Below are 24622 nucleotides of genomic sequence, written 5' to 3'. Positions count from 1 at the left end.
CGATCGATTTTTTTTATACAGATTTAATCTTTTTTCATGAATACTGTTATATTGATCTACGCAACAATGGAAGAAATATTTGCGTATGTAGATCACAAATAACTATTAACAAATCCCCGTGGTGCCTTTCAAAAGATAAATATTCCGCTTTTCCGAGAAAACACGACAGAAAGAGATTTACAATATGAAATCGGTTTCTTTGTTAATTCCCCGCTGAAAAGCTAGTTGACTTTTAAATTTTAAAACGTTTAATCAATCAGAAAATATATGTTTTGTAATGGATTTTTTTTGAGGATTACGCATGAATTCAAAGTCCTCCTGGACGTTTCTTCCTAATAAAAGTACCCACGGAGAAAGTCAAAACCGATGATTCGTTACTCAATTACAAGATTCCACGTGGGTTAAGTTGCTAAGAAATTACAGCACACTCCTTTTAAGTGATAAATGAAAATAAGATATCCAGTTTCTACCAAGATATGAATTTCAATATATGAGGAAGGAGAAGATATTGAATATGATTATATTGTTTTCACCATTGTTCTCCAAATTACACTATTGATTTTAGCAGATTAAATGACCGTATACACGATTATCAGAACACTCAAGTAACAATCAGATATATATCTACAATATGTTTTTTTAATCTTAAGGATATATTCCAATACTGTATTTTTATGTAGCTCTTCTACAAAAGGAGACCAATACAGTGTAATAATAGATATGACTATCGAACCCCCTTAATAGTTCATGCAAACCATCTCTCTCTCTCTCTCCAACCTTTTTTAACATTCGCTAATTTTATTTGTCGACGTTGACCTTCGATTGCCAAAAATTTTAAACGATTGGCCGGTGTGATAAGAGACTTCATTATTCTCGCTAAAAACAGGAATTCATTACATTCCACATTGATGAGAAATTCGTTACCAATTTGCATCGTCTAAAACGTTTTTTCTGATATGTAAATGTCTGGAATCAAATGCTGTAAATGTTGTTTTCTTTAAGTCTGAACTCTTTGACGTATTTTTGTTTCGTTTTCTATGGATATACATGTATCTTTTTTTAAAAAGGGATCGGAGGTAAATATTTCCTTTACCTTCGCAAGATGATAAACTACAATTAATGATCAATAGGTCAGTTAACATACGCATAGCGCTTCAGTCGGCACTGTCAAGAGCCGATGGATCAGACAGTCGATGTTCTGTTAGAGCAAGCGAGTTATTGACCAATAGGATGGGGTGGCTTGATGACTGCTCTATAGATTGCTGTTAAACAAGCTCTGACTTCAATTTCCACGCAACTAAATGTCGACCTCATACTATGGACATAACGGCGTCAATAGTTAGAGTAGAATGTCAGTTCAAACTTAAAACGAAATATTAACTGCATTGTACAACCGACCCCTCACAAACCCCACCACTTATATTTGTTGCTGTTATTTTTGTTATTAAGCAACTTAATTGAGAACAATTGCCCTTCATTATCCCCTTCTCTTAATCAAAAGTACGTTTTGTTCCTTCAATAGTTCACATAGTTGCAGATTTATGACCCCAAAGGACAAAGGATATACCATGTATTTTCTATATAGGAAGAGTAAGTGCATCGGCCTTGCTTTGTTTCTATAAATACTGAAGGTTAATATGCCGATAATCGTGCATGTACGAAACGCGTAGAAGCATTTATCACATGTCATCCCACCAGTCTCTGACCAGCTAATGATGGCAAGGGGGTTAATGTCCGAGTTGATTGAATCATGAAGTAGTGTTTTCTTTTTTTTTGTAAAATGTGTACTTAGTTTCAGTTGTTCCTAATAAACACTGAGCTCTAAACCCAGTTTAGTTTGAACATAAATTTGTTAGATGCCGATAAAGATAAGGCACTGAGATCTGATATAGACCTTTACGATTGAGATCCCACATACACATGTACTAGCATTGAAACCTTTGGTCTTTAATACAGTCTTACTCATTATATTTAATCGTGTATATCTCGCTTTTGATTTTATTGTCATTAAAAAGAAAAACAAAATTTAATTGTGTATTTTTATTTTCCCGCTATGTTACTTGGCTAACATAAATATTCATGGCACAAATATGATTTTGAAATTTTTTGTCAAAATATTTTACATTTTTTTTCAAAATATTCCATTCCATCATACCATTAATCAATATTTCTTCTTCGTCTCATACATGCAGTGTGCAAAAAATAACGCCCGATCGCTTGATTTCGGAAGTTTGCGATATTCATTTTGGCACGAGCATTGGTGAAAAATGAGACCAACAAAGCTACCAGATCGCTGCCCTTCTGTTCTCTAAATCTGAATTCATCCAAAGCGGTAAAGATAAATGATCTCTGTTTGTTCGGCTATATAAGTTTGTGTTGCCCCTTTCAAGCTTCAAAGTACATGTAATTATCTTTGACGTTTAGGTAAGTAAATGCGGGACATACATTAGAAAGCAATGATCGATTTGTCAAACAAAACTGTAAACTTTGGTTTCATGATGTCGATTTTTGTTGTTTATCCAGATGTAACATTCTTGATTTCCCCCATTTAATTCGGAACCTTGCGCTAATGTTTTCAGATAATTGCGTCTGTTATTAACACAATTGTATTAAGCCGTGCAAACGAATAAAAAATGAACATTTTAAAAAGTAGCCAAGTGTGAACTATATGTACATCTATGTCTTTACAAATGCTCTATATCCATTAATCTCCATGCACGGCCTCAGAAAAATTTTCCGTGGGGGGGGGGGGGGGGGGGGTCCGACGGTTATTTGAGTTTGCCAGGGGTGGGGTGGGGGTTCCGAGGCAGATTTTTAGTAATTTTATAATGTAATTGAAAGAAATCTGAATTTTACAACCCCTAACCTCCTCCTTCTAGATCCGCGCATGATGTCTACGAAAACAAGACTAGATCTGTTCTTTCCTTGGTTTCTATGCTTCTTCTTTTTGTTCTTCAAGCATGGTGTCAAACTAAGGTTAATCATCGCCGAACCACTGTCATTGTCTTTGGCTTCAAGTGCCCACGACTGTGACTAAGCCCTTGGTAAATGAACAAAATTCCTCCATCGATTATGATCATTCCTTACGCCTTGTTACACAGCTTATAGCTCTAGTTGTACATCAGTTATTATGTTACATATTAAAATAAGTTTGTGCTCTGGGATGTTCGGGTTTCTGGGAGGAAAATTGCAAGAACGGACTTTTCGACTAGTTTTTGCAAAACTGTCGAGGTCTTAATGCCTGGCGTCACGATTTTTCTTCGATTAACTTCGTTTTGCTGAAAGAATACTTCTGCATGTGATATTTCATTTTTTGAAATAAGGCCGAATCATTATATTTCTGAATAACTACTGAGGAGCAGAATGCATTCTGACTGGCGACAATACAAGTACTGCGCCCTGAAGCGCTGCTCATCTTTCCCCTTAAGTAAGTACTTCCTTATTCAGTTGTAGAAAGGTACAAGTTCTGGTAGTTCTTATAATTGTGTAATTATAGCACGTGTACATTCTTTTATATGTAAGCAATTGAAACACCGCCATAAACGGATTTTTGACATTTTTGAAACACGAATTTGTCTTTATGTATATCTCAGATCTTTATTATGTTGGGAAAATTGAAGTTAAACCCAAAGAGCGTTTCTGTAATGTTCGGACAGTCTCTCTCTCTCTCTCTCTCTCTCTCTCTCTCTCTCTCTCTCTCTCTCTCTCTCTCTCTCTGCAAAAACGTTAATATTTGGCTCGTATGTAAAGCATTCTTATAAATTGTCAAGACTTTTCAACTATTTTAATAAATATCCCTCTTAAGCTGATCATCGATGATCTTTGCTTGTCTGTTTATTTTTTCTCACCTTCTTCTGGTTTAAAATAGTTTATGCATTACACATATGATTTTTTTAAATGATCTTTTAGTCACTTTGTAAAATGAGAATCAAAAGGGGTTATTCAACAATATACTTAGTTTACCATAGTGACATTTAAGGTGTGTGTATATCAAAAAATATATTATTTAGTTTGACATATCTGTTCGTAACTCGTAATAAAAGTCAATGGTTCATCTCTCTTTATCCTACGTTGTAAATCCGTCTCTCTGTCTCAAGTTGTAACCATATTTTCATACCAATGTCATATACATGCAGAACGGATACTTGATACTTTTCGTCAAGGTCGCAAATAAATCTTTTTAAATTCACCATGGTTACAATTCAAGGAGTTCCTGCTTTGAGAGCGAAAAAAAACCCCGTACTATCCATATTATCATTTTAATGAAAAAGTCGTTGTGTTTTTGACGTCTATAAGTTTCTATTTATTAATTTTCTGCCAAAGAACAGTTTTCTGAAAGCAATTTAATCTATTGAATCGTATTTAAGAAAAAAATGCTTATGCTACAATGCTGTCTGATTTTGTGAGAAGATTCCTGTGTCCTAGTGCCTTTATTCAGGAAGCCAATCCTAGTATGCTCTCGTGCGTGTGGATTTCATATCATTTGGTCATTTTGTACCGTCTGAACTGCATGTTTAGATCTCCCAAGACAACAAGAAAAAGTTGCTTTTAGATATGGTTTTCACAAATATAATAGCAATAAAGAACCTTTGTTAATTTCGATGGTGTCTTTTTACCTCCGAAAGACCCCGATTCTACCAGAACTGAAGCGTTTATTTTGATTTCCTTCAATTAGTAACAAGCAAAAGTTTGACATAAGCATTGGACATTGTCGCTATGAATCATGAATTAGAAATCATTTACGTTTGATGCATTTCCTATTAATTAACGAAACTTTAAATAGATAAAACGATTTTATTTTATTGATTTTATCACATGTTTAACATCTCTATAGGATATCCACATCGTTAATGAATATCAGAAGTATTTTAAAGTGGTTTGAACTTATCTGATTACAAATTGTTAAGTTCTTATATATTTCAGTAAAACCGACTTAGAAACATTGCATGTACAGTAAAACACGGTTATATTGAACACGCTTATAATGAATTGACGCTTACAGCGAAGTGATTTTCATTCCCCATGACTTTATTACATGTTGTAAACTTGACGGATATAACGAATTACGCTTATAATGAAGTAAAATCGCCCGTCCCTGGGAGTTCGTTATAAGCGTGTTGTACTGTATTTTGAAAGAGTTTACCTATTACTTCAGAATTCAATTGAATAGTTCACAAAAGGTCACAATCACACACATCAGTCAGTTAAATAGATAAGATACATGTGTAGCTGGAAACAACGTAACAAATCAAATGTTCAAGTATAAATTGATATAAATTAAGTAATAAAAAGTGTAATTTTTATTACTTGCTGTTGTGCATTCTGAATAACTTTATTACTTTCGTAAAGATTGGCCATTTCTCCACATTTCTCTTGACCTTCAGGTTTCACATAAAAGAGCAGACTGCAAAATTTATTGCTTCACACATTGATCTGATCAGATATCTCTTTGACCTCACAGAATCATTTCTCGTTCCTACGACCACTGCACAGCAAGCAGCCAACAATGAATCAAAGTACTTAAAGTACTGAAAATCGCTAAGCCTGGAAGAAACTATTAAATAAAGTGTTAAAAATATACTGAATGTTAAGAATATGTATGTAAAGAATCATATTGGAATCAGAATTTGTTCGGTTTTGTAGAAATGCACTTACTCAGAAATCTAAAATGAAGTAGTTTTTGGATAATTATGCCTTAGTTATGGAATACTTAAATCTTTTAATTGATTAACGCATTCTGTCATGTTACAGAGAAATCAAAATGCTGGGAACTTTTCAAAAAAAGTATCACAATTACAGCATTCAACAACATATATATATATATATATATATATATATATATATATATATATATATATATATATATATATATATATATATATATATATATATATATATATATATATATATATATGCATCTTTGTTTTTTAAGCATAGACTGTTTTATCCATTTGACTATAAAGTCAAAATTTCCATTTTACAATATACGAGGGTTGTTCGGAAATTATTGAGACAACTCGAATATTTTCTTTCCTAATTGACGAATTTTGGTAAAAATTGGCATAGACACAGAAGTTACGCCAACAAAAAATAAAACGAGTGATATTAAAAGAATATCTAATATTTTGTTTACGACGATAGATAAACAAGTCGGTGGTCGGGGTACCCGGCGCAGCCATGAACTCGGAGATTAAATAACTTAAACATCTCGTAATGTTCTGCCTGTATGTTTAAAAAGATCATAATTAAATTTTTGGAATTCGAGAAAGCGTCAAAACATGCATTAGCTGAGGCACAATAATTTCCGAATTCTCCTTTAAATCTGGGGCGTTTCGCCCGCAGCAGATAAATCAAATACTAGTAATTAATAAAATTATATTAGCACACCACGAAATGTCGTCTAAGCGATTTTAAACGAGGCATCACGTTATGGCACATATATTTGCTGCAGCATTTCAAGTAACGTGACAGTTATAAGTTTTATAAATTACATTTATATTCAAATAATTGGTTTTGGAATATTATCAAATTACCAACCTACGCAAATTGAAAGAAAATTTTTCATACAAGAACGATGCCTAAAAATTAGGTCAATATACATTGTAAAGCAGCACAAATCATCATGGAAAAGATGTTTATCAAAACATTTTGTATAAAAGAGTCTGCATTTTTATATAGAACATGGTGTTGATGTAACACATTAGCTCTACCTATTATGGGTAAACGAGGGTCTCGTGCCCAATGTCGATGATGAATTTAAATCAAATCATCATTACCAAGTAACAGGTGATTGCATTGTTTGAAAGGGCCTAGGCTAGAAGTTTTAACAATAATTAACACTTGGTAAGATAATGAAAGCAATTAAGTGTCTACTGACACTTAAATTTTTCCGTCCGGATATATAGAAGAGGCACTAATAAAAGTTTATTTGAACTTGAAACATTTGGGGACTGGACGGCGGGCCAGGAATTATAAGACTACACTGTTTAATGACACTCAAAACCTATAAAATAATTAGAATCATTCCAATTGTTAAATAACATCTAAAACACAACTCAGTGCATGACACACTTTTTTAAAATTCAAATTTGAAAGAAATCATCATGATATCTTTTGAAGCACTCGTGTCCGATTTATAAATTAATATAATAAATATATAATAATGATATTCATAAAATGACACTAAAAGCCAATTTCATACTGCTAAAAAATGTATCTGTATGCAGAATAACTTGAAGATATAAAGTTCTCTCTATTGCATGGTTATGAGTTCGGCAGGTTACGACTTCTTCTCTATTTTTTTTTTTGCCAGTAGGTGGCAGTGTTTCGGAAACGCGAAAACAAATGAAAGTAGGTTTAGAAATCTGGCGACAAAAAAAGCACTGCAGCTATAACTAGCGTTTTAAAAACGTTGTGAAAATTGCTTCAAATCTTCAGATTGTGCATCTTGATCCCAAGCCAAATGAAAATGTTTGATAATGATTTTCAAAATTCCATATTAATTTTCAAAATTATGAATAATAATCTATGTATACTGTAGACGTGTATTGTGTTCAAAATAAATTATTCTAGCTCCAGGGTTCTTTAAATGGTCCCACCTGTTGCATGTAGCACCTGCTTCCATTTAATCACAACCATCAATTCTCGATTTTGAACCTGTTGATTTTAAAGATAAACTTATCTTCTTTTTCATTAAAAAAAACCCTGAAGTAAATGGAATTGGTACCAGTACAAGTAAGATTTAACCAGACAGACCCCGTTGGTTGTGTTTTGCAAGACAGAAAACACGATTCTGGGTGATGCTATCTGGAGATCAGCTCGTATTTTTTTTTTATAAGCAAATTTTTCCACCTCGCAGAATTCTGGGAACTTCCCGAAGGAACAAGATGTATGAGGTGTAAGAAAGTGCAACGATACATCCTTAATGTAAGGTACCCTACACTTGGGAATAGTAGGAGGGAGTATGGAATCACACGTGATAAATACATGTAGAATATGTGATTTGACCAAATACGAAAGAAAAACAGCTGGGAACATTATTTATTGTAATTCGTTGTAATTGTCGCTGTGGACAAATCAAATCGCATTATTTTACCTGGTCTCCATAGTAACAAGGGGATAATTGAGCATTACCCACACGTGCTTTGTGGCTGAAAGTCATAACACGCTTACTTGTTGAACAATGTGTGTTTTCAAAAAGTTGAAGGCATTCTTGAACATTGTCATTTCTTTGTGACGTCATGGGTACTCTGGGATTCCGCTGCACCAGACTGTGTTACTTCGTAGATATTTAATGAGTGACTGGTTTTATTTCTAGCCTCCCGAAACAATGAAGTGAACGACGGAATGCCGTACAAATCTCATCAGAATAAAAAGTCGCTATCTCGGCTGACGTTGTCCAGTGAAAAGTCTAGCAACAGCAAAGGACCTGTAAGTACCCAAAAACTCCATCCCCATCAAAATTACGTTATTCAAGTTTTTAGAAGTCAATATATTTAAGTTCAATTACAATATGTTTCGTTTATTCAATAACAGTGAACATTGTTTTGATTAAAAATTTATAGAATAAAAGTTATGAATTTTATTGAATCCCATTTGGCAAATTGGAATTTTTTTTATCAAAGTGAGTACATATGTATTCTTATAACGCATGGCTCTGGGAGTTTCCATAAATAAAATGACAAAGCAATATGCTGGGTATTTAAAGTTTAAAATTAGAAATATCCTCTTGTATCAATTTTAACTGCTTTGTTAAACATACAAAAAATTCATACGTCAAAAGTCATATAGTGTAATCTATGACCGAGGAAATTGCCACGGGCGTGTTTTCTGCACACGTTTTTTTTCACAATTACAATAGATTTTTGGAGCGTTAGTGAGGCTCAAACCATAAATCTCTGAGTGCTCCGATAATTACGATTTGAAAAGCAGTTGTGTTCTCCTTTGAATGATGATTGGCATAAAAGCATCAGGATTTGTTTGCTTCGTTTATACAGTATATATGCGTTTGTAATGCTTGGAAAAAAAAAATAACTAGTGTTAGATTTCTACGAATTTTTTTGATGTATGAGGCAATTGTAAAGCACCTGTGATAACTTTCCAAGGAAATTTACTTAATTATGTTGGGTAAAGTACATATTTGAAAGGAACTGATAATTATTCTAGGCAAATCGACTTATCCTGATTGCGAGCTAGACAGACAAATTTGATGGAGTACAAAAAAGCCTTCTCTATATATATATACCTGGTGTGAATCAGTTTCGAACTAAATGCACCATTTCCTTTGCAATTGTACCTTATTTACCTACAGTAACTCATCAGTTTATCTTGTGTTTATGAAGGCTGATTCGGGAGAAACGGAAACAATTGTACACGAATTCAAAAGTTTTCTAAAAGACAAATCCCATATTTTTTTATTTTTGTCAGACTGAAACAAATTCTAAATGTGTTATGTGATCAAAGAAAATTATGTCACATTCACTATGTATTTAAAAAAAAAACGTGTTCTTATTAGCTTTCAGACCTTGAGGAGGAATTCATTTTTGCCGCGGAGTTCGGGGACATTCCGACCGTAAAACGGCTGCTGGAAGAACACCCTAACTTTAACGTTGATTTTAACGACATTCTTGGGCGCACTCCTCTACGTTTGGCTGTGGGCAACGAACACTTGGAGGTAATTTACTCCAATTGAGAGGCGCTCATCATCTGTTCAGTATCACACACAAAGATGTAAACGAATTAATGGGTTCAGAGTTGGCATCAACAATATGGGCAAACGTTTATATACCAGTAAATTGACAATAAAAAGACCTTTAATTTGGCAAATACCGATGATTTTTTTAATAAATAGAATAAGAATTTAGATTCTTTTTGTAGGAAACAACAAGGCCAATTGTTACCATTTTTGGTTAGAAGCATCTCTGTGATAAAAGGAATCTTTGAAATTCCTGTCCTCCCCCCCCCCCCCCCCTCCGTAAATATATTGAATCAAAAAAAATATTTCCTATATACTAGTATACTCCATATATATTTAAGAGAAACTAAATGCATGGTTATAAAGTCCACGAAGCCCTGTTATAAATTTTTGAATTTCATAGCCCCTTGATCAGGGGTTCAGGCATTAGGGTAAGACCAATTTACCCAAACAATAAAAATGTATCAAATCTTAAAAATCTTTCTCTCTGCTTCTGTATATAATTGAAAAAACTAAATGTATTGATAATGTCCATGAAGCCCTCTGCCAAAATTGTGAAATTCATGGGCCCTGGGTCAGAGGTTCAGGACCTATGGCGGGGCCAGTATCGCAATAAAGTAAAAAAGTATTTAACCTTCAAAAATTGTCATCTTTACTCTGACATACATGTATATTTAGAAAAACTAAATGCATGGTTATGAAGCCTGCTCATAAATTGTAAAATTCATTTTTTTTTGGAAAGGGGTGTGTGCGACAAATATGGGTATATTGTGAACATGTAATTTTACGTTTCTTGAGAAATTTTAGCAACCATTTGCCGTTTGCCTAACGTTCTCTGTGAACAATTTTACATTTTTAACTTGATAATTTTAAGATAAATTCACTTGGCCTTATTAAATTAAATTTGTGTTTTATTTTAGAAAATATTCTTTAATCTTTTGTGTATTGCGTGCTTGTGTGCATTTAAAATGAAACTGTAAATTTAATATTAAAAAAAAGAACGATCTTTAAAGGATTGCAGGTCTCTCCTACCAAAAGTTTATAATTTTTGGCCTCTGGAGAAAGGATGTAGATAATTCTTTATTTTCTTACTCTTACTACCCCCTCCCCTTTATGAATATTATATAATATAATGTAAAATGAAAACGATAATAAATAGCAGGGATACCAGTCAGAGAAGCTTTGGATTAGGGGTTAGATTCCAAAATGTATCTTAAATGAAAAAAATGACACCCTCTGACGGGTCAGTCTTGTGGCTTTGGTACTCGGGTGACCGTCAAGGCCTCCAGGTCTGTTGTTTATACGAATTATATGAATAAAAGGATTTCTGATCACGATTTGTGTACATGAATGGAATACTACATGTAACTGCATTGATGGTTTGAACATATTTTATTGATAATAACGAAAAAGATCGGAAATCAGCTGCATTGATTTTATAAGACATGCATGTATTTTCCTTTCATTCGTAGTATACAAGCGTAATGATAGTGATATGAGAAATTGGATGACATTTGTAGGTTGTTGAATTGCTGCTGGATCGTTCTAATGCTGCCAGTATTCACGAAGCTCTTCTGCAAGCCATTAGTGCTGGACATGAACAAATCGCAGAAACCATACTTAAACACCCAAAGTATAAAGATGTCAAACGTGAAAATAAACGCTTCGGGGAGACGGATTATTTTTTCAATACAACAAGCGAAGATTCACCGTTTTCCTCTGACATTACTCCTCTGATTCTGGCCGCTGAGAGGAACCAATTTGAAATCGTCCAGCTTTTGTTATTACGTGGGGAGACAATCAGGAAGCCTCACCATTATTACTGTAATTGTCAGGAGTGTAGCAACAAACTGGTCTTTGACCAGCTACGATTAGCCAAAACGAGGCTGAATGCCTACAGAGGCCTAGCTAGTAGCGCCTATATATCCTTATCCAGTAACGATCCTATTTTGACTGCGTTTGAACTAGCTAGGGAACTAAGATGTGTTGCAAAAGTGGAAAAATATTACAAGGTGAGATATATACAAGAAACCCTAACAAAAATACAAAGTCATTAAGATTGTTATCAGTCGCATCAATCTTGCAGGAGAATATAATGTTTTGCTTGTCAGTACAATGTTTGATTTTTCGTTTGAGGGAAATTGGATAGAATGACAACACATAGCTATTGACGTCAAACGTAGAAATGATGAGCGTATTTATGGCTGAACTCAATATTTCTACGGTTATAATGGTATATCTGTTTATTTTTTCAGAGTGATTATTTAGCATTAGCAGATCAATTAAGTGAGTACGTAGTTCGGTTATTGGACAAGGTTAGAGGTCATGATGAACTGGAAAAACTTCTCAACAAAAAGAAACGTGAACCCGATGACGAAACGTATGAACAACTGTCTCGACTGAAGTTGGCAATCCACTACAGTGAGAAAAAAGTGAGTGATTGTGGTCAAACGTCTCTTCCTCTCTTATCCAGCCAAGAATTTAGCATTCCCCTGTCAGTTTATTCTGCCGAAAATTTTCATTGCTAAGGGGTGTAAAAAGATATTGCAGAGTTGGGAGCTCACTGACTAAGATACGAAGCCACCATATCAGAAAATATGATATTATTATACTATAATGATTGGAATTTAATTATTATATAATGTTTCTTTTACCTGTTCGTTGGTCAGCCAGTCAGTCTGTCAGTCCTGAGTTCTTTTGTAAGCACAACTTAAACCGCCGCAGAGAATTTCTTAAAATTGTTTAGGTACATGCATTTACACAATGTGTAGGTTTGAATAAAATTATTTAGATTCCATTACTTTTCTGGAAATTTTGGCCCATATGAATTTCGGCCATGAATTGATAATAGTTAACTGTTTGTAAGCGAAAACTGAAGTTTGAGAAACTAGGTAGGTACTAGGTATTTAAGCCATAACGTGTAGATGATGCATATTACCAGGAAATTCCGAATTCATTTTTTTTGCGAATTTTGGCACATTTGAATTTCGATTTTTGTTTTGTTAAAGACAAAAATGTATAGATGTGAATAATTGTAAGTGCAGGAAGTTTTGATGTGATTTTTTTTAGGTAGAGTTTTTTTTTAATGTGAATTTAATGCATACTATGCCATTCCGTATATGAACCATTCTCAAGTAATGGGACCATAGGGTATGTGAACTTGCTCACTTTTCTTTCATTCTCTCAGCTTGGGTAGAAGTTTAAATTTTGTGAAATTAAATCTGGGTCAGGTTATGAAAAATGATAATTTGATCTCATTTTAAAGGAGCATGGTCACGATTTTGGTCAAAAATTATTTTTCCGATTTTGATATTAATTTTACAATGCTTCAGAAAGGCATTTTTAATAGGCAGCCGAAATTTGATCGTCATTTGTTGAGTTATAAGTGAGTTATAGAGCTTGAAATACTTCGCTATGTAAACAAAGCGTTTGTTTACATTTTGAACGTTGAAGTAAAAATTTCAGTTTTAATCCTAGAACGAATGTTTAAACGTTAGGAACTGTTTACCTATGCTTAAAAGAAATAAAAAGATAGACAAATAAGCTCGAAAAGGATTTTTTACTGGTATATTGAACCTATGTAAACACAGGGCACGAGCCTTGTTTACATAACAAAGAATTGTGAGCCCTGTATCTTACTTATAACTCTACAAATGACTCTCAAATTTTATTTTACCATTAAAAGCATTGTAAATAATAAAAAAAATAGAATTTGACCAAAAGTGTGACCTTTAAGACTTATTACAAACTTGAAGAAAGCTCTCTGAAAATAATAGAAAATATATTAAATTTTTCTTCTAGTTTTTCTTCGTCTTTTCCGATATAGACAATTAATTTTTGTTCATTTAAAGAAAGTTAATAATAAAGAATAAAAATATTCCGTATAATAACTGTGCTCTTAACTCGTTGCATGTTGCAGTTTGTGGCCCACGCTAGTTGCCAACAAAAGCTGGTCAGTATATGGTATAACGATTTGAGGGCCATGGAGCGTTCCAACTGGTTTTTCCGGTCCCTGATGGTGTTTGGAGTAACCTCCGTCTATCCCTTGTTAGCCATTCTATACATATTTGCCCCTCATTCTAAGGTAAGCTTGAGTTCACTCAGTATCGACCCCCAAGGTTGGACAGTCTCTGCTTATTCAGTTCTGGAGTGTTTATTATTCATTTTGTGGTCAGATTAGCATTTGTTAGAATGCACATCTCTGTATCAGTAATTGGGAAATGTCAATAGAAGTGTTACTGCTTTTTCTCGTTCCTGCTTTTTTTATTTCATATTTTTGGCAATCTCGGGGGACATATTATGCAACCGTTCTTCTCAATTACACTCACTAAAAACCGTCTTATTCCTTATAGAAGAATGCCTTGAAGGAACTGTGTTAATCAATTTTATTTGTAGACACTCGAAAAACTCTCTGATATATCGGTAAGAAGTAGTTCACGGCTCTATCGAACGATTACAAAAATAAATAACCATTTAGAAGCACTTCAGCAAGGACGCAAAGATGTAAATCTTTTCTAGACAGGAAATAGACAATATTTTGAGCCAGGAAAGTTCAGGTGTTTACCGAGTTCTAAATCTTTACACAAGAAAGATTTTTTTGTTCTTGCGGTAGGGTCAATTTCTGTTCCAAATATTTAACACTTGAACCGAACACGACTGAGTTTTCATTTCATTCAATCTTCCTGGGGATAAGTGTTTAGAACGCCGTGTGATCTCAGTATAATGTTTGAGACAATGAAATCATTAAACGAAAAAATGGGCGTAAAAATATAAGTTTGTTTTAAAATAGCTCGTACTTCTTGACATTTTAGAGAAAGTACTGAACTAGTTTAAGGATATTGCTGTTAAAAACATCAAACTCAGATAAGAGGTTGAAATGATTCTTGCTTTCGTCCAATGTTTGCGCAGCATTCACAAATAAACATAATTAGAGAGGAAACTGACCAAACATAATAGAAGAAATTGGACTCTGTATACGATTCATGTTGTGGGGAGAGGGGGGAGGGGGGGTTAATGTTAAATTCCCGCATATTACCTGTATTTTAAGTGTTAATTGTATGGATTTTTAAACAGTCTAATACTGGCACGTACATGTAGTACTTTGTATCAATTTCTTATAAAAATAAAATCAAGTTTACAACAAGCTTGTGATTGTTTTGTTTTGGGTCCTCAAAAGCAGCAGGTTCACGTGTACTTTTCATTTACGCCTTTCAAAACAAGTGTTGCTTTTTCCATGCGCATGCTGTATTTTTGTTTTGCGTTTTGGTATTATAATAAGATATCATAGCTCGCTACATGGTATATTCATTAGATGAGACTCGCGAACGTAAATAATCCGATAGAAAACAATATCATATGACACAGTTAAGATATTCTTTGCATATCAATTATTGTCTTTTCAGGGCCATCTTAACATGTATTTATGCAGAAATTTCTTGATGGCTAGACTAGCATTAATGAAGCTTTATTACGCCGCGTTTTGCGGTCTATAAGTCTCTATACACCTTTCAATACATGTTCATTTATTTGTTTAGAAACTAATGGAAGAACCTGGTAATTTTTTTGAGTCCTCAATCTTTTGTTAGAATTTACACATCTAGCTTAAACATAAAAAAATCTTATAGAATGCTATAAAAAAGAATGAAATATATAATGATATAGTTTTATTTATCATACAGTTGGTCGTTGTATAATTATTGCTTGGTTATAGAAATACAGTACACCAATATTTATAATTTCGTAAATCTCTATTTTATTTGTTAATTCATTAGTTCATATCTTCATCAATAGGACAGCAGGAATAGCAATTTACTGCTATGTCATTGATCAAATATGTTATTTTGGCGAGGATTTAAAAGTACCTAGCCCTTTAAAACGTTAACTTAATAAACAATAGTCCCCCAACCCTTCCTGCTTGGAAATGTGTTCTAAAAAATGAATCCTTCTGTTTAGCATTGATATAAAGAGCATACTTGTATTTCGGTTTGCATTCGTAGGTCGGGCGCTTTCTCCAGTACCCCTGTATCAAGTTCATCGGTCACGCCATGTCTTTTGTGACCTTCCTGATCATGATTCTGATCTCCAGTGCGGAGGGCACCACGGACCTCAGTCGGATGTCGTCATTTCCGGGACCTTACAGACACTACCTCTGGTACAAAAACCATAGCAGACTGACGCTACCTGAGGACTTCGTGGTTCGAACGTGCCGACCGGAAGTTATACAAATCGGACTCAGCTTGTGGATTATTGGTAATGACTAGCTTCTGTCGTCTGCGTTCGTCCTTAAGATCCTGAGATTTTTAAATTTTGTTTATTTGGTATGTAATTTCCTTCCGATGTATGGCAAGATCAATCAGTTTGTCTTGTCTTTATTAACTAGCATTTACCAGTGATATAATGTACCATTCCGATATAATTAATAAGATTTATTAGAAAGCTAGATCAGAGTTGACACTGATTAATTCCAGAGCCGTAGCGTTTGAATTCATGACTCCGTGTCAAAAACTCTTACATCTTTTATGTTCCATCGAGTTCCTTTGAACCCATAGTAACTCTCTGCAGAGTTGGACCAAAACAGCCTATTATTAATGGCCGGTAATCTCTGAATCGGAGCCTCTAATTCTGAATAAAATTCCGATTCCCTTGGCTGTTTGCATCGTTGATGTCATGAATAGAAATGTGCGGGACCCTCCGGTCAATCTGGTTAGTAGGTCTAGAGATCTCCAGACAACTGTCTAATGGTATCAAATTTTGATGGGTGCAATATGAGATGGGCAAGTCTACAGCTTATTTGTGTCAATTTTGATCAATGATTTACGATGCATGGTCAAGTAAAATGATGTTAGAGCAATCCAAGATGTCATATTGATTAAGAAGTTGGAGCATGGTTATTATTCATTATTGATTGACAAAGAATACGGAGATACATTTAATATAGATCGTAGATCATATATTGCCAAGGTGAAGGTCATATTAGATCTTTTTGAAATCCACCTAGAGCCACATCTCTCTCCTCATTTGCTCAATGTTGCTAAGACTTGATTAAACCCAAAGAATTGTGTTGGTTTCAAAGTCATAGCAGACCTCTTGTGAAAAATATCCATGACAAAACTACTACATGTTCATCTTTCTTGGTCAAATCTAACTCAGACTTTAAAACAAGACGTACACCCTTAAACTAAAGGTAGCCGCGGACGGTGACGTTAAACCAAAATTTCACGTCATTTGTTTCTGGGAAAAGTTTTAGTCCAAGCACCACTTTCTTCCCTTTGACCTTATCCCCCTTCATCCATAAATTATTTGGTAATTGTAAAATTAATAAATTTCTTAGGAAGATGTTAAAGTTAAAAAAAGTATCTAAATTGCTTTTTATCCTTATGTACTTTTTTTTTAAGCGGGAACCATTGAAATAGTCAGTATATTAATGATACCTAGTCATTTTCATTTAGTTGCTAGTACATGTATGCGAATTTCTTGTTCCTAAATAGAGCTTTTCGGCGCTTTGAGTCCTTATTAATGACATTTTTACATTTCTTCGTGTTTATGATCGCATCCTGGGATGTCCCTCCATCTTACATGTAGCCGCAATTGCAATTCAATGCCCGACCCTTTTTTGTAGGCATGCTCTGGCAGGAGATTAAGCAGGTATTCAGCGAGGGTCTGTACGACTACTTTGACTCCCTGTATAATTACCTGGACGTGGCCGTTCTCACCTTATACCTGTCCTCATTCACCTTAAAGTACGTCTGCATCTGGAAGGTAAAACAGCTTCTATAGGAAAAAAGCTTAATATTGAATAACACAGAGACCATAATATCAATTCTTTGCTTTCGACCTAGCAATGTAATTCATCCGATTACATGAAAAAGTGCAAAATGGGCAAAAAGGCTTCAATGTCAAAGCTATGGATAAACAATAAGTTTATACGTTTTTTTTTTATATAAATACATGTATGTTATCATGTATAGATTGTAACAGAGTTTATCATGTAAAATTCCATATGATTTTTTCCGCTAACAAGTACATTTGTATTTAAATTCGATTTTAAATGTTTCGTTTACAATCTTGAAATAAAATGGCTACCGTATGAATTATAGGTAAACGTTGCATTACGATATTTTGAGGCTCGAGAACCCTGGGAGAAATTACTTGTTAGTGACCAGACAGCAGCAAAGCAAATGTACTGGATAATCGCAGGTAAAATATATTAAAGGGCATGATAAAATATCAGTCAATATCAAACAAATTACATGTAATGCAGTGATATATCTCATTTTGAATATTTTAGTCCAAGAACGTCTTATGTGTATTTAATCAACAAATCAAAATTAATGCCCTTTAGACAGGTTTTACTGGGACTCACTCGACCCCCACAACATAGCCGAGGGTCTGTTTGCTATTGCCAATGTCATCAGCTTCACCAGGGTCTCCTACATCCTACCAGCCAATGAAATGTTCGGTCCTATGCAAATCTCAATAGCCCGGATGATGACGGTAAGGTGTTTGAAATGTATTGGTTTGACTCAGCATCATAACACGAAAAACTTTTTGCTTTAAGTACTTCTTATATAAAATAAAATCCTAAACTGCTTGCTCAACTTTTTATGAGGCGTTAATGTTTATTTCTCGATTTGGCAATGCCATTTTCTAAATTTTCAAAAATAAAAGGATGAAAAATATTAATGTAAATATTGGTTGAATTTGATGTATTTGATATCGGTGCAAAGTGTAAATACATGTATGGCGCTTAGACTTAATGGCACAGAAATATTTTGGTACACATTGATAAAGGTAATTGTTGATTAATTTGCAGGACATCATCAAGTTCTTAGCGATTTTTCTGGTGATCCTGGTCGCCTTTATGGTCGGTTTACACAATCTGTACTGGTACTACCCTAAGCAAGTCCGGGAAAAAGTAGAATTCATGAAAAACAACATCACAGTCAGGGCGGAGGAAGCTTTTGGAATGTAGGGGAAACTTTTGATTAATATTTCATCCGGAAATTTTTTGAGTCGTAAAACAATGAAAACATTTTAATTTTGGTGAAATAATCGTATGATAAGAAGTAGTCTTACTAAAGCTTTTCTAATGCCACATTTTTAGTAAAATGCAAATTACAGAGGACTGACGTCACTAATATTTTGAAATTATACTTAACTTAACGCTGTTCTTAACTCAAATTCTTATAAGAAAAAAAGCATAGATATGAGGTAAAACCTCTGGTTTGAGGCTGGGGAATTAGATTACAGAGGTTGGTGATAGAGGGACCAAATAACAAATATTGTGATGTGATTACATTGACATCCCTCTATTCCAGACCAGACAAGACCGTTCGGACTGTATTCTGGTCACTGTTCGGGCGCGGGGATGCCACTATAGTAGAGTTAGACGAGTTTGAACACATCTTCACCCAGTACGTGGGGTACTGGATCTTTGGTGCCTACAACTGGTGCAGTGTCATTGTTCTACTCAACATGCTCATTGCCATGATGTCCAGGTCATTCGAACTCATTCAGGTGATTTGACTTTTGTTTTGGTTTTAAAAATATTATGGCATTAAAGGTAAATTCTAATCTTATCACGATATTTTGTAAAATAAAAAAAGTTCTTAAGAGTTGGTTGTGGACGTATACAAGTATACAAATTTGAAAGGGCGTTATCTCCTGGCTGATAGTAAAATTGCGAAAAAAAATCTATTTGGTCCTATTGTATGACAATGAACATGTTTGAACTTCTGTCCGCAGGAAGACTCGGACACCGAGTGGAAATTCGCTCGGAGTAAGTTATACATGGACTACATTAAATCAGGAGCAACCCTACCCATTCCGTTCAACATGATTCCCACTCCAAAGTCAGTCTGGAAGCTGTGCTCAAAATTCAGTCGATGTTTTTGTAAGGGGGAAGCAGGAGAGATGAGGCCCCACCCCGGGAGGATTAAGGATGTGGAGCTGTACGCCACTAGTCCCACAACAACGGTAAGAGAGGGCTAGCACACAGGAGTCGATAGGGGTCGCTATTTTCTATATCTGATATGTAAAGAATTTTAGGTCATTTTATCAAACATTGAGCTATGTTATCGAAAGAAGAATCACAAAAGCACAGCACACACTGTTGGTCAGAATTTTTAAGGTGTATTTTATTTTATTTTACAAAATATGAAAAACTTTTTGAATTTTTTAAAATTAATTCGTCCAGTTTTGAAATAATATTAAACCCGTTTATTTTAGTTTTTGGCCAATTTTGTTTTGTGCAATTTTTAAAACTTATTGATAAAAGTAGCGTTCTTGAGTAAAAATACGTTGTCATTCGTTACACGTTAAAGTTATAGAATAAGGTCCTATTTTCTTTGAGTTTTGGTAAAGGTTTTGTCTTATTTGTTTAGAATTCAGGGTGGGATGATGGACGCTCCGCACATCAGGCAAACGGCATCAAGAGATTCCGAGAGAGAATGCAGACGACAAATGGCTTTGTCAGGAGTGATTCCGAGCCCAATCTGTTTGAAGAAAAATTAACATATAAAGTAAATGCTTCTCACGTTTCCTTTTGTAAATACACTGAGGATTCGATCCAGACTTTCAAGCATTAATCCTGCCCAGAATTAACACACCTATAAATAAAATGGTATTTTAAAGCAATATGGGTTGTATTTTTTAGAATTTTATTTTGCTGCAAAAACCTGCAAATTTTATAAGTCTACATATAACTTAAACTTTTATGATAAATAAGGTTTGAAAAAATCATTAATTTTTGTCAAAGGAAATATTTCTCTTCTAAGGAATATATAGCAAATCCATTTTTGTACAGGACGACAATAATTCAATTTTGCTCCAAATAAGGCTTCTTAACGGCCTTTTCCACAAAAATATGGCAATTTAAAAACCATGATATTTTTGTCATTTTAGTAAAAAAAAAAAAAATTCAACATGAAAAATGCTGCTCATAATGCTTTAACTGTTTGAAGCCCTGAAATTTTTGTTGTTGATATTTTTTTCTTAATAATATTGATCCATCATTCTAGATGGCTGACAGGCCTTACCACATTCTTAATTCCATTTAATTTTAAGTTTAGTTAATTTTAATATAATTTAAATGTTTTTGTATTAACAATGAAGCTTAGGACTACCAATAGTGTTTACATCACTTTTTTCAACGAGTTACTTAGTGCATATTTTTTTCTTCCACAATGCATGCTTTAGCTAGAAGCATTATATTTTTCATTTCATCTTGATCCAGATGCATGTATTTATGATACTTTCATGTTAAATAATGAATTCTGATTGGTTTAGACGCAGTTTATAATCCGTTCTATTGCTCTCAGCTTAGCAAAATACTTGACAACGGAGGCGAGTTCAACATGGTGAGCGCAAATTCCCTATACCCGTAACACAAATGGCGAGCGACCTCGAGCGCTCGTTTTGTTGAACTCACCTCGGGGAACACAACGAATTGTTAAATGCGCGTAAATTGTGCGCGTACTGTTCGATGTAGAATTCACGTCATTCCAAAAGAAGTCAGTTAAGTTTTCTTTAAAATCAAAACATTCAGTAAAATATAATAAATAGTGCCTGTGTGGGAGAATCAAACAAAATATTGACACCCCTCGAAGACTTTTGTCTACCTCTGTTTCGCGTCGGTTGACGATGGTTTTCTAGGTCTGGGAGTGTCAATTTCAACTGTTACCCTCCCAAACAGGCAGTATTTGTATAGTGAATACTGGTTGCTATCATTATAAAGGAAAATAGTATTCGTTGAGGTATCCAAAAAATAATTTTTTTTTCGTTTCATTTATTACAGAGAGTAATGAAAAGAATTGTTAAACGATACATATTTGACATGCAGAGAGAAAACGATAGCAACGATGGTAAGTGGTTTAGAAAATAAATAATTTAATTCTTTTATATTTAGTACATTAGTATATACAAAGTACATGCAACTTCCAATTACCCCCCCCCCCCCCCCCCCCTTTGGAAGATGAACAGATAATGTGTACATACAACATTTTTCGATTTTAGTGAATGAATCTAGCAAATGTATTATTATATGATTATCGAAATGTTAAGCAAAAACTTTGAAAGTTAGAGAAAAAGAAACAAGGATAGAGTATAGCGATTTTTTATACTATTTCCCTGCGAGATGATGACAATGCAATTATGCCTTATATTTCATGTATCGTCTGTAAACTAAAAATGGAATGCCTACAAACGTTTTAAATTGAACATGAACTTGTACCTCAGTAATAGAAACCATTATACATGTATAACCTTTATTATCGATGTGTTTTTTCAGACTTTGATGAAGTCAAACAAGATATTTCTAGCTTCCGTTATGAGATCCTCAATCATTTACAATCTCGAGAAGACGAGAGTCAAGATTGTCGAGAAAAGATAAACAAGATGGAGCAGAAAATGACTCACCTGATTCATCAACAAACTGTGCTCCTTAATAAACTAGGTCAAACAAACACCGCAGACGTTTATCAAAATGGCGGGCATGCTAATGACGTTCATAGAAGCAGAGATAAAAGTGAGGATGATACAGGCCCTGCAGCTCCTCTGTTGACAGAAAGTGCTTATTCTTCATTAGACGAACCATCGTTGGAGGACGAACTCTTGCAGCAATTATCAATGTCCAGGAATCAGTATTTGGAGGACATTCCGGAAGAGGAAGCGACGTCACAGAGAGAGGACAGGCGTCTGAAGGTCAGAGTTCGCTCAGATAGTCAGGACACTAATACGTCACCACGGTTATCACGTCAACAGTCGCTGGATGATGAAAACTACTCCACCGATGACATCATCGTTCATGTGATGAACGAAAATGACGTCAAAAACGCGTTTGATGCCAAACTGTGATATTTGTATAAATTGTTTTTTTTATTGTATTTCAACTGGTTGTGTTTATGAACCCCATATTTCGTTGTTAAAATCGTGTACTCAATATGTTTTTGAGAATGGAGGATATCTATATGCGAGTTATTTTTATTTGTTAACGAGTGCATATTATTAATATGGTTATGTAATTTTTTTTTTCATTCCGACTGCTCGCTCGCTGTTTTAAAACAAATTGCACCCCATTCCAAAAGGATGAAAAAAAAGTTTTCGAAACCTATGTTTCTAAATGGCAACAAATTCCACATCACACCGGAAAGTGCCTAGTAGTCTTTAGTTTTTATGCTCCTTCGTGCACTAGTACTGCGTTAAAAAACACGGCAAGACTGATATCTGCATTCATCTACTCGTTATTATCTTAAAATGCCCAGAAGGAAGCAATTGTTAATTGCAAAATGGAGCTGGGCCTTATAAAAACAAATCTTTTTTCACGAACATCCTTTTTCTAAAACATGTTTTATCGGCGATCGAAAAACCATTTTTTAAAACCTTTAAATCAACGGATTACTTAATGATTATCAGATATAATCGTGTAAGGTTTGAACTCAATCTTCTCTTGAGTTTTGGAATCTTTGGTGAGTAATCCTTTACGCCGAGGAAATAATTTTCCTAAGGCAATATATTGAGAACCATTATCACAAGACTACTGAAATTGCTAAATAACATAAAGTACAATATACAAGTAAGAATGGACTGAAATTTTATTAAGTGATGGCGTAATTTGGCTACAGTGGTTCTCATAATATTGCAACATATATACAACAGTGGGACTGCCGAACAACTGGCTCGACCCCAACTTCGTCAACTTTTACCGACCTCACAGAAGCTGATCAAAATAGAAAAGGAAGGGACCATGTAAAAACGGATTATCAACCGTAAACAAAATATATTTCCGGAAAGTCAACAATGCTCTGAATATTACAAAAATAGATTTTGGGAAAGTTAATTATATTTAAGTACTAGGTAAATTTTAGGATTGTAAATAAAACTTGCTTTGATAACGGCACATATTTACAGACAAGCTGAAATATGTGCTATTGTGATAAGTAAGGTGAATTAGGAATGCGGATCGACATTATCAACGGAAATGGCATTTATCCACCTTTTAGGCAAAATAATATTTATATGATCGGATTTAGAACGCCAAATTCATCTACAGACACCATATTACAAGGTAATAGGTATCTAAATTTAATTATTGCTTATTTGAAACATAAATAATATAGGAATTATCTTGTATGCATACTGTTGTATATTGTTTTGAAAGTGATGGCAATGAATGCAGGGCGATGTATAAGAATCATGTTTCTGAGAACTTTGAATGTTTACCATGTGGATTCAGATAGGAAACAAACGGTCCTTCGTCCGAATAACGAGAACTTAACTCATACAACATGTTAATAAAATGTCCTGATTTTTTATACTGTTTTTCTTTTGATATTCCATATAAAACCAATCTGTTTATGGCATAAGGGGACTGGATGGTCATCAAATTGCCCATTGAACCAACCTTCGAAGATTTAATTTATTTTAATAGCGATAACCTATTATTTAGTGCAAAAAAATCAAAAATTTGAATATTTTCCTTTTTTTATTCATGTGCAGATAACTCTTTTACCTCAAGGAGATTGTTTTAGTCTAAAATTGGCCACGACCACTCAGCAATCTTAATGTTTCTCAAACCGAAGCGTTAACTCAATTAAGTGGGATAATGAAAACATTGGGGTTTTTGAACTATTTTTTTCATAACTTTATCAAACAGCTCTCTCGGTGACAGCTACATGTACATGTATATCATTTCATGTTCGATTCAAATCAATGATTAACTACCAATTGGTTAATAGTAGAATAATAATATTTCTTAAATATACAAAAGCAAATTAAAGGAAACAGGAAATTATCCTCAGAAATAATATAAAGTTGGCTGGGTGAAGGTGGCCATTGTTAAAGACTGTATTGATCTCCTTGATAAAAAGAGCTCTATATGTAAAAAAAAAAAAAGAAGAGCAAATTGTTCGATGGTTAAAGCTAAAGTATATA

General features: G+C 34.2%; 1 protein-coding gene across 5 annotated transcripts in view; it reads left to right on the top strand.

Annotated features, from left to right (window-relative positions):
- The window catches only part of LOC105320869 (short transient receptor potential channel 7), a 53695-nt gene extending 29694 nt beyond the window's left edge, over nucleotides 1-24001 (top strand). For 3 of the 5 annotated variants that reach the window (XM_011418995.4, XM_034462079.2, XM_011418997.4), the window contains 15 exons: nucleotides 8318-8430; nucleotides 9515-9673; nucleotides 11215-11706; nucleotides 11950-12126; nucleotides 13614-13778; nucleotides 15691-15943; nucleotides 17313-17452; nucleotides 17791-17890; nucleotides 18036-18187; nucleotides 18507-18661; nucleotides 19012-19210; nucleotides 19439-19669; nucleotides 20077-20214; nucleotides 21489-21555; nucleotides 21981-24001. In XM_011418995.4, coding sequence (XP_011417297.3) covers nucleotides 8318-8430; nucleotides 9515-9673; nucleotides 11215-11706; nucleotides 11950-12126; nucleotides 13614-13778; nucleotides 15691-15943; nucleotides 17313-17452; nucleotides 17791-17890; nucleotides 18036-18187; nucleotides 18507-18661; nucleotides 19012-19210; nucleotides 19439-19669; nucleotides 20077-20214; nucleotides 21489-21555; nucleotides 21981-22546 — 3107 coding nt within the window. In that variant the 3' untranslated portion in view covers nucleotides 22547-24001. Of the gene's footprint in view, nucleotides 1-3102; nucleotides 3428-8317; nucleotides 8431-9514; nucleotides 9674-11214; nucleotides 11707-11949; nucleotides 12127-13613; nucleotides 13779-15690; nucleotides 15944-17312; nucleotides 17453-17790; nucleotides 17891-18035; nucleotides 18188-18506; nucleotides 18662-19011; nucleotides 19211-19438; nucleotides 19670-20076; nucleotides 20215-21488; nucleotides 21556-21980 lie in introns of those variants that run through there. The other 2 variants (XM_066078771.1, XM_020064349.3) reach the window with 2 other exon arrangements.
- Nucleotides 24002-24622: the final 621 nt, after the last annotated feature.

This window comes from Magallana gigas, chromosome 3 (assembly GCF_963853765.1).
Source record: "Magallana gigas chromosome 3, xbMagGiga1.1, whole genome shotgun sequence".
NCBI lineage: Eukaryota > Metazoa > Mollusca > Bivalvia > Ostreida > Ostreidae > Magallana > Magallana gigas.
The sequence above is the reverse complement of the archived record's forward strand: the minus strand, read 5'-3'. Positions and strand labels throughout refer to the sequence as shown.